Genomic DNA, 13,357 nt, shown 5'->3' with positions numbered 1-13,357 from the left:
GGCAAATCTGGTTAGCCCAGATTGTCCTGAAAAAAACAAGATATAGCATGTGTATGTAGCCTTTAGAATGACTGTGATATGAGCTTAAAAGTAAAGGCAGTAAAAATACCCCAAAAACGCCTAGGGCCCATAGGGTTAGTACATCCGTTGCTCTCAGCGTCAAGGATTGTCATGGATGAGTTTATATTGGTGTTAAAGGGTGCCTTTGGCATCTATCACACACTGAGGCATGTGACAAAGGGTTGGTATTTACAACAGGTCAGGATCAGACTTTCACTCTTTTTATTCTATTTTTATTTTAAATATGACTTCCTTACTCTAATGNTAAAAATACCCCAAAAACACCTAGGGCCCATAGGGTTAGTACATCCGTTGCTCTCAGCGTCAAGGATTGCCATGGATGAGTTTATATTGGTGTTAAAGGGTGCCTTTGGCATCTATCACACACTGAGGTATGTGACAAAGGGTTGGTATTTACAACAGGTCAGGATCAGACTTTCACTCTTTTTATTCTATTTTTATTTTAAATATGACTTCCTTACTCTAATGTTACAAAGTTAAAATGGACAACAGTTTTATTGTTTTGTAGACCCACCTTTGGCAGCACTTCCAGCTTCAGCATTGGTCTTCTGAGGTATCTCTTTAATGTAATCCCATTCTTCCTTGCAAAGCCATCAAGCAGTCTGTCATAAGGACTGAGTGCATCAGTGGTCTTCAGTTGTCACCCACTGTTTATATTGGGGTTCACTATGGGGCCACTCAAGGTCATTCAGACTTCATCTGAAGCCAATCCAGCATCGTCTTCACTGTGTGACTTCATGTACTAAAACATGGGGTTTTGGTTGAATGCATTCTTTAGTAGGTTTTCTTCAAGGATCTGTCTCTGCACCTCAGAAAAATCCATTCACACAGCAAGCAATAAAGCACCATGCTACACTGGAATGATACTGTATGAACCAAATGATGAACTGCACTGTGGCTTTCACCAGATGTATGATGGTGGCATGATGTGGAATGCAGCATTCAGGGATATGTTGTCTCACCAGGCCAAAAGTTTTCTTTCATTCTGTTTTGCAAGTGCTGTTTGGCAAACTTCTTATGAGCTATTATGTGTTACGTCTGGTGTGACTTCTATCTTGCGATGCTACTGTGAAGGTCTGATAGATGAAATGCTGCAGTGATGCCAATCCCTCAAACAGGCTCTTGTTGCCATCTCTGTAGAGAATCTTGGAAGCCCTGTTGGAGTGGCCATTGAGATTTTGGTCACTTGCCTGACTAGTGCTCTTGATGCCCATTTTTCTGACTTTGGCTATAGGGCCAGCTCTCAGAAAATTCATGGCGTTTCCTATACAGTATGATACCCACCATGCTCCTGGGAGCTTTCATTGATTTAGCAATTTCTTACACTCTTCCATGGATCTATGCCTCGACACAATTATATCTTGGACCTTGACTGAAAGTTCCTTGGACTTGAGGGCTTTCAGGGTTTTCTTGCTATGTACTATGAACAAAGAGACCTTGTTTATAATGGTGTGTGTCTTTTATTCATGTCCAGTCTACTGAATTTCTCACAGATGGCTTTTAATCAAGTTCTGGACACAATTCAGTGATGATCAAATAGAAGGATCATGTGCAACAAAACATTAAATGGAAGTGTAAAAGTGATGGGTTTAAATACTAGAGTAAATTAGGTACTTTTGTAGTTCAGTATTAATACATTTAGAAAAATGCATATTGCATCATAATGCAAGTATCAAGAGTGAATTAAGGGCCAAATTTGAATGGATCCTCAATTAGGTTTATAACACAACAAGGGGGCTGAATGGTCTCCAATAAACACTGCATGCTCTCCCTTTAAATCTCTATCTCTATGTACTCTACAGTACGCCTCGCCTCCTCTCTTTCCATAAGGAGTAGCTCTCAGAGGGAGAAGAGGGCGATTCCTGCAGTGCACTTCAGATAAGACACAGCAGGGAACTCTCTTCATCCCTCTCCAACTGTCTCACCACTTAACATTCTGCTTCCCATGGGAAATAGCCCTCATTTATTCAAAAGCTACAAAGCACTGTCAAGGCATATATGCAGGAATATGAGCCATGGCTAACCAATTGGCTTTTGCACTTGTGAAGGAATAGGTAGTGACACATACAGTACAGTGCTTCTCAACCAGTACGCAGTGGTAACCCAGTTTAGCAGCCACTGGTCTCGCCAGGCCTTGCTGGGCATTGTTTATTGAGTGACTCGTTTATGGAGAAGTAATTGGACAGTCTTATAGGACAATAAAAACAGAGGGATTCACTGCCTTGCATTTTGCGCCTGGTCACCCACATTGACTTGTAATCGGCATCACACGGGTCCAATCAATGGCCTGATGGCGAGGCTATTGAGACCCAGTGGAGGTTACAAAAGGCCAGGCAGAAGACTGTATGTCTGATGGCTCTTTGCACTCTGATTACGAGGCTGTAGTGCTGGAGTGTGCTGTCTGTACTCATGGACTGCTGGAATGCAGAGAAATTCATCATGAATCACTGGAGATCCGAGGCAATTCTTTAAATAGGTTGCTTTATTGTTTTTCTCCTAGTATTGAAATGCACCACTTATCCAAAGACAGCATTTTGACCTTCAGAGTCTTCCAGGGGGATAAAGGGAAAACAAGATAAGAATGAATAAGGTGAATGGGTAATGGTTATGTTATGATTCTGTAAGCAGGCAGTCTAATAGCAGCTCAAAGATGATCAACACCTGCACACAGACGAGCCACACACATCGGAAGTACCACACTGGCACACTGACACATACTGTTAAGAGTTGGTCATCTGTGCTCCTCAGCAAGGCTTTGAACTGTTGTTGCTTCAACTGCTTTGAACACCGTGGCACTGTCAAATCTGTGAGATCAAAACTGGTGTGTGTGTTTACTTATTTGAGTGTGTGACGTTATTTACTAAAGCTTGTGGCATTTGACACTGGGAGGTGTTAATGAGTCATTGTTTCAAAGACTGCTGTGTAGAGAGAGATAGAAACTGGCGTGCTTCAGGGGAGTAAAATGATACGTCATATCACACACTTTTCCCACACACATCCAGATCTCATCCTCTTTCCAAAAAGAGGTATACACACACACACACACACACACACACACACACACACACACACCTAATGCTCAACTATCAAACTGCCTCCTTGACATCAAAGCAAAGTTGATAAAGCAGACACCCATGCCAGACACACGTACAGGTATACAAGTGCTGACACACAAACAAGTACAAGCAGGAATATTTAAATCATTCACCCAGAGTTTGATTTTGTGTATTTTTATCCATTTAATTTGTGCCTGTGCTCCAGTGTCATGCTGCAGGCTTTGGGGTACCTTTTTACAGGTGTTTCCAGTTCCCTCATAAGCAGACAACTTGACAAGCATAATAAATATATCAGAGAACTGCAGCTTAGATGTTTATTCAAATGCAGTTATTGTTGTGGAGGAGTGGATTAGTAACTCTGCTCCTTCACTCCGCAACTCTCATTGATGTTTGATCTGGCTACATTTTAAGTGCTGAGTCTCTCGGTGACCAGAGGATAGCAGAAGATGGCAAAATGACCAGTCCGCTAGAGACTGTTGAGTCTTGTTGTTGTTTTGGTACCTCTGTCTTTTTCTCATAGAGAGTTTTACTTCGACAATAAGAGGGGTAGAGCTGGGTTGAAAAAATCGATTTAATCGATTCGAATCGTTTTTCCTTTAAATGGCACAAAATCGATTCATTAATTAAAAAAATCGATCTTTTACTATAACTATTTTCCTCCGTGGACGTGTTGTACAGCCGGTAGCAGACTGCAGCAGCCTGCAGTACTAGCAACCCAGGTAGTCTCGCGATATCAGCATTTAGCACCTGAGGTCATGGTGAGAGATCTCACGAGACGGCCGGATACTGAATGAAGACAGAGCAGCAAACAATGGTGGGAGCGCGTCCACTGAAGGCATGGGTCTACGGTGCGAGTATTTTCACTCGCATTTTCCCCTAAAAATATAATGCTAATAATGTATGCATGTTTATTAAATGCACAATAGTTTCACAGAAAAAGATTAAGAAATACCACTAAGCATCAGCACACTGCTAACTGTAGCCTCAGTTTGTGCCTCATACAGATCTGCTGGTAAAGTTAACTTAGCGTTAGCAAGCGTGATAAAAGACGGCAGAGAGGCGACGTTGTGCAAATAAACCAAAGATTTATTAATTCTCTGTAGCAGTAAACACATGGGCATGGCATGACAAACAGCAAGGCTAACGTTACGGCTAACAAGCTAACGTACTGATGCTTCTCAGACACACACACACACCGGACAGCCTCTCAGTCCTTCCTTAGCCGCTAACGTTAGCTCATGTACAACACAAGTACCACACAGAAACTTTTACAAAGGGTCATAATGTGCTTCTAGTGACTGTCAAATTGCCAGCGAAGTTGTTTACACTGCGGACATGGAGCTGTTAGTGCCTGCTCTCATGGGACAAAGATCCTCTGAGAAGAAAGACGGTTCACTCTGCTCTGCCGCCAGGAACAAACTGGGAGGCAAAGATCCTCTCTGAGGAAGAGGGTTCACTTTGCTGCAGGGTTCACCTACGTATATTGTTTCTCTTCTGATACAGTCAATGTGTGCATCACAACCACTGTAGTGTATTGCACAAAAGCTTTATAAGACGGTTACAGGCAGCAAACTTGTGGATGTCCTTTGTTTACATTTTTTGTAGCCACTTCATTTAAATTGTCTGCCTTGTGATTAGATTTAATTTAAAATATTTATTTTGTATGTGTCAGGTAATGTTAAATAAAAGTACATGATGACTAATGTACTGCTTTGGGGTCAATTCTTAATGTAAACAGTATTTTTAATAGTAATGCACCAGGTCAGAGGGTTCCTTGTTAAATATACTTTGTTAGTTCTCAGAAAATATCTTAATATCCAAGCAAATTTTGTATCATAATTGAAATATACTTGACTGAATCGATATTGAACTGAATTGAATTGAATCGAATCGAACCGTGAATCGGATCGAACTGAGTCCTTGAAAATCGAATCGAATCGATCTGGAAAATCTGAATCGATACCCAGCCCTAAAGAGGGGCTTCCTACTTGCTTGTTGTCTACTTTCACACCTGTAGCCACAATCGATGCTTTTCCACCAGCACTAAAAATCACTGAATGGGTCCATTCACCCCAAAGTCAAAAATACATCTACTCATGGTCAAGAGGTTGGTGCTTTTGACAGCGCAAGATGTAAACGTTATTGGCATCCTCCTCAGCTGAGATGTAACATCAGCTAGCTCAGTGGTGCTAGGTGAGCTAGCATGTAACACGGCTGGCGAGTTGTTTGGTACAAAGAGAGTTCTTACAGTTTTTCAGAGTTATTTTTAGGTGCTTTTAGCACAACAAGCTGAGTGACATCTAGTTGCATTATATTTTAGAGAGGGGAGACAAAACAATCTATGTTGATAAAAAGCCCTACAGGTAAGTGGAAGAACATGTATTTTTTTAATTTCGGGGTAAACTGTCCCTTTAAGAATGACTGTTGGAGTTTTGAGGTTTACCCACCTAAGATCTAAACCAGCAGGCAAAACCCTGATATACAGTAGGAATTCAGACTTTCAGATCTGCTTATTTTAATCTAAAATACATTAAATTTGTTGAGATGACTCACAGGAATAACCTGTGACACTGTCTGCAAATATCAGAGGACACAATGGGAGTTCCAGCTCCAAGGTTGAGTAACTGAGCCCTGTGATATCTGTTGCTCTCTCTGGCATCTGTTGCTCTCCTCGTCTTCCCCTGCAGCTACACTACTTGGATCCCTCTTCTCTTTCTGTCCCTCAATTCCCATGTGGCTATCTGGCTTAATCTGGTTAGACAGACCAGTTTGCAGCGCTGCTCATGCATGTGTAGAGACCAGTGGGAGAAAGCTAAGGGAAGGAAATTGAGCGAGAAGAATGGCAGAAGCAGAAAGACTGCGGAAGTGAATGTGCAGCAGATGTAATGTAGAGTCATGTAGACAGAGACAATTTGCCTCACTTGGCTGTTATGTTTTCCTGTTACCTTGGTGATGGCAACCCCGTCCTTGAGACTGCAGTGGGTCAACAGGTTTGAGTCACACATGCACATTTTGCTGCACAAGTACATACGTCTCATGCCACATGTTCATACTGACCAAGCAAACATACATACACATGTTCCAAGCCAGACAGTCACACATAAACACACAGTTTTATGGACTCTGTCACACTGAGACAATAGCACAAGGTAGCATGTACACATGCAAATACACCTCCACACTCCCCTGACACCTGTGCAGACAGACTGCAGGGTCAACTGCTCTCTTACTGTGTCACTTTAGCTTTGGCTCAAGGCCCAGCTCAGTCTAACACCATGACCTCCCCATGTGGTCACGCTCTCCCCTGCAGTAAACAAGGCCACACACTCAGGACTGTGTTTGTGTGCACGCAGGTGAGTGTGTGAGACAAAGAGAGGGAGAGAATAGGGACCTCGTGCAAGCGTTTTCTTTTGAGTAACATACCGGAAAAACCTCCAGTCGTCCAGTACAACCTTTTCTTTCTTGTATCTGTGGGCATTCTCATTTCTTATTAATTGTGTGTGTGGCTGTTTTGAGATAAAATTCCAATTAATGAGGATGTTCCTCAAACTTACAGACAAGTGGCTCTGCAATACCTGAGGACTCTGTTTCTTTATGTGGGCTCCTCTGTTTTTTCCACTCGCCAGGTTTCAACACTGACCATGACCAAGACGAACAGTGCTCTGATATGACATCATGCAGCTTTTCTGCCCAGTTGATATTTCTTAACTCTTAGCTTTTAGATACCCAAGGCAATTTAGGAGGTAACACAGATAGGCAAGGCTTGTATTTACTGACAAGGTGAGACAAGATTGACCAAAAGTTCTTAAGTGCCATCATGATTTGGGGGAGTAGCTGCAGGGGAAAAATATGCACATTCCCAATCAAAACTTGGAGATTGTATTCCAAAACTGATGATTTAATCAAATTGTAATCTGTGGATATGTAGTTAAGAATTCTGTGTTAACCAGAGAAGGTCATAATTTTAGCCCTTACTTCAGCAGTAGTTTATTAGTATTGATCCCAAACGTTTTTTATTTTAAAAATAAAGAGGCCTACCACAGTGTCAATCAGTACAAATGTGTGTGTGTTGTCTTTCAGAATACACCAGTGGGCAGATCGGTGTTCATGGTGAATGCCACAGATCCCGACCAGGGCACTGGAGGCAGCGTTCTCTTCTCCTTCCAGCCTCCCTCTCCCTTCTTTTCCATCGACGGGGCCCGAGGTACCGTCACAGTCATCAAATCTCTGGACTACGAGACAACCTCAGCGTACCAGCTCACTGTCAATGCCACGGTCAGCATACACAACACAGAAATTCTCTTTTAGGACATTTTAACGCAACACAAGTCAAATTATACTCAGCATATACTGAACTTCTGTTTCTATTAGGATCAAGACAAAGTGAGACCTCTGTCCCGGCTTGCCAACTTAGCTATCACCATCACTGATGTCCAGGACATGGATCCCATTTTCACCAATCTGCCCTACAGTACCAACATAGAAGAGGATGTTCCCCTGGTCAGTAATACAATCCCACCTGACATCACACTGTCACAGCTTGTATCCTATTCATGCAGCTTTTATGTGAAATCCTGTAATCTGTCCATTTCCTTCTCCCCCATCCTTCTCTGTTGCCAACATATTCCACTTATTTTCTACCTCATTGCTCATCTCCAGCTCCTCCTGTCCCATGTTCATACTCCTCTTTGATTATTCAGGAGGTGTTTGGAGCAGGTGCAAAAGAAATATGGTTAAAAATCAGTCCCTGAGTTATTATCAGGGCAGGATGTCTCACCTCTCATCCTGCTTCCTGAGCCCCCCCCCCAGGAACCCACACACATCCAAACTCTGCCTCAGGCCCCTACATACAGCACTGCAAGTGTTGGAGACTGTAATTACTGAGGGAGATTTACAGTGGTGCTTCAGGGATGTGAGGCCTCTAGCAAAGGTCACTGGGGCTATAGGATTTATCTCCGCATGCTTCCTCATGTGCTCAGTATGTGTGTGAAGTATGAAGTCTTTGTATTGTATGAAGTACTAAGCAGTAGAGTCTCCCCATGACCTTACCTTTGTCTTTATTGCAAGTCAGTTTGTAATGGGTATCTAATACACTGAGTGTCTGTTTCCCTGTACACCATTATGTTCACTCCCCTGACTCAGCCCTCTAAACTCGGTTCCCAGGTGGCTAATGGTCCAGCTATTGATGTTTCCACTCGTAGAGGGGGAATTACACACAGGGGCATAATACTGTCCGTCCTTATTTCTGTTCTCTCTCTCTCTCTGTCTCCATCAGCTTTGTTCTGCCTCTCCCACATTCTCTCCCCTGACTCACCCAACCTAGACCCCCCCTGACTCAAACACCCACCCGCACATCCCTCGTCCTCCCTCCCTCAGCCTGCATGCGCTGTAGTAGAAATGTCAAGTGCTACATTTGCATGCATATTAACGGGGCGTGACGGAGTCGACGCCCGGTGTCTCCCCGACTCTCTGATTCATCAACTGTCACCAGGAAGGTCACAGCAGGAGGGAGAGGAGGGGGAGGTGCGAAGGGGCAGAAAGAGAGATGTCGGGGTGAAATAGGAAAAGGTGAGAAGAAAAAGTTAGATGACGAAATAAAGAGGAGAGAGTTAAAAAAGAGCAGCATTACGTTGGATCACAAAGTTGACATTAGTGAGTGGATTCCAGATTTCTCACAGCAGCTGAGCAGCGTTAAGCTTCAGTAATACTGCCTCGGAGTGTTGTAGCTCTTGCCTCTAACAGTAGGGGGCAGTGTATAATCCCATTACTGCGACACTGTGGGAGGAGGTCACGGCAGGCATGCAACCAAAATCTGTTGCCGAGCCCCTTTGACCCCCACAACAGATAGAGACAGGATAACAACAGTGTTTATAGTGAGACAGAAAGACACAGAAACACAGGCCAGCAGTGCCACTGCACACACACACTTCCGATGCCCTCATGTGCTATTCTAACAGGCATGTGTCATTTCCATTAGGCAGTGTTGGGCAGTGATAAGCTGAGGGCGTACAGTGACGGAACGAGTGTCAACTGTTCTCAAGGCCCATGACATTTACACGTAAAGGGATATCAAACTTGGATCCCTGTCATAGGTCATTTCTCAAAGGTGTGAGTGCACACACACTCACATGCATGGAGATCCCCCCCCCCCCTTTCTGCCTCTCAGTTCCTGTTTGTTTCTCTGTGTCTGTCTTTCTCTTTTTCTCCAGCCAATCAACCCGTCATCCGTAGAGAACTTTGACAAAGGAGTAGAAGAAAATATTTCTTTTTTCAGATGAAATCACAGGGCAGGGTTTTCAGCTGTTGTAGCTGTGAATTCATGCTGCTTGGACTGACGTTTAAGCTCCTTCTAGGACAAACACAATTTGGCTGTCAAATCAATGAGGAGAAAGGGAGAATGGGTTGAGGGGGGGGGGGTAATGCACTGTATAGATAGAAATGAAAGGATGAGGAGGGGGAGAGGGGGGTTGGCTTTGGAATGGGGAGATGTGTTGGTGTATGTGTGGGTGTGTATGTGTGTGTTTGCAGGAGAGGGGATTGTATCTTTGATGGTTGATTGAACATATTCCACTTGTGTGGACAGCTCGAGAATATTGCTCATATTAATTCAGCATCACTTCATCTCCTCACTTGCTTTCTCTGTCCCTTATTTCTCTCCTAGTCTGTTCCTAAATCTTCTGTGTGTGTGTGTGTGTGTGTGTGTGTGTGTGTGTGTTTCCCTCTCAGCTAGTGATTGGTGTGAATCAGTCTCTCTAAAAGGCTTGTAATTGATTCTGCTGTAATTGGTCAATGACAGGAGATGCTTTGGCAGAAATGGAGCATAAACACGCCTAAGACACAATTTGCAGGATCAATGGGAGGCAGCTTGCTTTGGTGTGAGTAGAGAGCTAAAGGGGGGTAAGTGAGGGAGCAAAGGACGGTAGGAGTAGGAGAGAAGGAAGGAAAACGGGAAGTAGGGAGGGTCCCTCCATCTCTCACTGCAGCACAGGGGTTTTTAAGTATCACCACCGTGTCTGATTGAGGCACGAAGGCTGAGAAAGCTCAGCGGATCAAAGACTTTTCAAACAGCTTTCTCTCTCTTTCTTTTCTATTTTTTTTTTTTTTTTCAACTGTCATACTGTGGTTTTGTCGAGTTGCGGACTCTTTGCCGCCGCTGGAGAGTTTTGAAACAATGAAAGGAGAAATAAACCCCTATGAAATGCTAATAAAACACTCCATAATAAAAAAAAAGTTTGTGATTTGTCTGCCGTGATGCAGTTTGCCTTTTTGTTCGGGTTTCAATAATAATTTTGTCCCTTTCCAGTTGAAATACAGCCCTCTCATGTTTCAGAATAATTTGGTGTCTTTGTTGGAGAAAAGTACTCATTCTTGTTTATTCCTGTTCTTGTTCTTGATAACGAGTATCTGACTGGGAAATATTTTGTCTCCAAGTTGATGCTTCAGTTACAGATTTCACTGATTCATTGCCATCTTGAAAGCCAACATTTTTTACAATATGATAAAGGCTGCCATCACAATTTTGTACACATGGCAAAGTGCAGGAACCATCCAACAGGGAATGATTATTTCATTTGCAGGTAGCTGTTTACAGTGATACTAGTTTCCTTGTCACTGATAATGGGTCAAATGAAAGCGGAATCTACTGTAGAAATGCTAATAAATGTGACTGTGAAGATCACATGCAGCTTATACAGTATGTTTTGTGTGTGTATGCCTCTGCAGGGATACGAAGTGCGCAAGATAACAGCCATTGACCAGGATCTCGGCCGACCGAGAGGCATCGGCTACACCATCATCTCAGGTCTGAGTCACATAATCAATCTGACATCCACAGCACAGAGAGGGGAAATCGATCACTTCTTATCATAATCCCACAGCAATAATAGACAAGTCTCATCAAGCACAACAGTCAATAACAGCAGAGAGCGGCCTCAGAATTGGAGAATAGGCTCACCCGTAAGCAGTTATTAATCACTGTTTGGTGCCGTTGTGCGGAAGTCAGCCTTCATTTAGAGTTATCATTCACAAGTTGGCTCGTGCCATCAAAACAGGATTATGGTTTGTCAGAGTGACAAATTTAACCTTCGGCAGAAGAGTGTGATGTCATGATATTCTGTTGTTGCCGACTTGTGTTGTTTGATTGTTTTATTAGATATGTCACACATGCAGTTCTGGAAAAAGGCGCGGAAATAGAGTGTCAGCACTAATGATCGCCAAATTGGGCCTCTTCCTACAATCCATAACTTGTGTTGGTGTAACTATACCTGAGAGTTTGACTTTAAAGGAGACGAGAGGAAGCCACAGTTTGCACGCTGCTGATAAGGTTATAGCAGTGATCCTGCTTTAATACTCCTGAAGAGTTTTCTTACCTCTGCCAAGGATGGGATGTTTGTGCCTGCCAGTTACTTTGTCTGTCTGTCTGCCAGGAGGATATCTCAAAAACTCGAAACAGATTTCCATGAAACTCAGTGGACAGATTTACCTTGGGGCAAGGAGCTTTAAGTTAGATTTTGGTGTTGATCCATATCTAGGATTGTCACTATTAAGTATGTTGTTATTTAGTATTATCTGTGTAATGACATGCATATACAGAAATGATTCCAAGTAAGGTAGGACTGCAGGATGAAGAAATCAATTTAATTAAACTTTTAATGACAGAGACTGTTTTGGGGAGTAACAGCAAGTAGGTAAAGTGGTCATGTCAGCGGAGGTGTTGTTTTTATGTGTATTTGTCTGTCCATGCTGTACCGCACGCACAGCCACACTGTTTAACTCTCAACCTTTTAGCCATGTTACTTGCTGAGGGGTTTACTTAATGAGACTTCAGTGTCACCAGGAGACATTACTCATTAACTCCTCCCTCTGAGATCTGAACTGAAAAACCTTCCAATGCACTCTGCTGCACTGCCTACGGTCGCTGTTTATAAATTAATTTGCAGTCATTCTTTTGAGCTTGTGTTGAACCTACATGAATAGAATAAATCTACAATGGATAGGACTTAAAGAGAAATGGACTAACTTTGTAGAGTGTACATGCACTCTGTTGCTGTGATTAAAAATAGATTAGTCAAAACTCAGATTAATGCAGCTGTCATGTTTACACCGTAACCAGGTTATATTACTCCACTAAGTTTGTTATAGACTAAGCATAACTCAGTTAACACCGCTCAGTAAAATGACAATAACAAGCTCCCATATTAGTCCTGCTGCACAGTGGTCCACCCACTCTGGTACAGTGGTTGGGACCACCACCATCCCCCCCTGGCAAAAACAATTGAAGACCAATATGACTGTCTTTAAGAGGCTCCAGCATGCTCATATTTAAGGTAGCATTAAGTTATGGATGATATCTTGTGACCAAGACAACCTAAGGCATCCAGTGTTGCCAACCATGTCATAGCTTGTTGGGAAGAGAGATGTATGACACTTCAAAGTTAAGCTAAATTTTGGTGAGGGAAAAAGTGCCATAGCTCACTTAAGATATCTAAATGAAAATGGGCTTGATGGGTAGCCATGAGTGTCCCCTAAAACTGAGGCTGGTTCCCAGTGAATGTTTGGCATGAATAAATGAATGAATTAAACCTTTATTGCCCCAAGGGGAATTTGCTTTGCACAAGAAGCAACATAACATAGAAAAGAAGCTTCATAAAAACGTCATGAAAAAGTATCATCAATGGGAAATTGAGCTTGAATTAAAGGACATTAAGTTTACAAAGTGCTAGTAAGTTGTTCCTTACAATCAATGTACTCCTTCAAATTTAAGCTGTATATTTGTCTTTGTAAAGAAAAGGACAACCAGCATTTGTAGAACAATGAATCACTGATACAGATACATAACACATTAAAACCGGATTATTGTGGAACTCAAAATGTTAACTGTACTGGTATTAGTCCATGTACATCAGATAATTAGTATAAACTGTAAAATAGTAAACCAAAGTGTATCAGTACGTATTAACTTAACTCTCCATATTTACATGATTTTCAACTAGCCTATATACTTCAGCAGCATAACAGAATTCATGAAATTCAGTTATGGCTTTTGGTTTTGGTGTGCCACCCATCTGGCCACCCCTATGAGAAATTTCTGGGTGCACCACTGCTGCTGTAGCATTATCTGGTTTCTTTTGGTGTTTAGAACTGTGCACTCAAAGGTCAGAAGGTGAAATGGAGATTGTATCTCTCTTTATGGCTACCACATAGCTTCTCAATATTAACTT

General features: G+C 42.5%; 1 protein-coding gene across 1 annotated transcript in view; it reads left to right on the top strand.

Annotated features, from left to right (window-relative positions):
- The window catches only part of cdh23 (cadherin-related 23), a 206,229-nt gene that overhangs the window by 79,739 nt on the left and 113,133 nt on the right, over positions 1 to 13,357 (top strand). Inside the window, exons 7-9 of the mRNA XM_050070372.1 lie at positions 7,218 to 7,412; positions 7,509 to 7,637; positions 10,860 to 10,938. Of these exons, the coding sequence (XP_049926329.1) occupies positions 7,218 to 7,412; positions 7,509 to 7,637; positions 10,860 to 10,938 (403 nt within the window). The remainder of the gene's footprint in view (positions 1 to 7,217; positions 7,413 to 7,508; positions 7,638 to 10,859; positions 10,939 to 13,357) is intronic.

Source organism: Epinephelus moara, chromosome 19 (genome assembly GCF_006386435.1).
Source record: "Epinephelus moara isolate mb chromosome 19, YSFRI_EMoa_1.0, whole genome shotgun sequence".
NCBI classification, from domain to species: domain Eukaryota; kingdom Metazoa; phylum Chordata; class Actinopteri; order Perciformes; family Serranidae; genus Epinephelus; species Epinephelus moara.
This window is presented reverse-complemented; position numbering and strand designations above follow the sequence as displayed.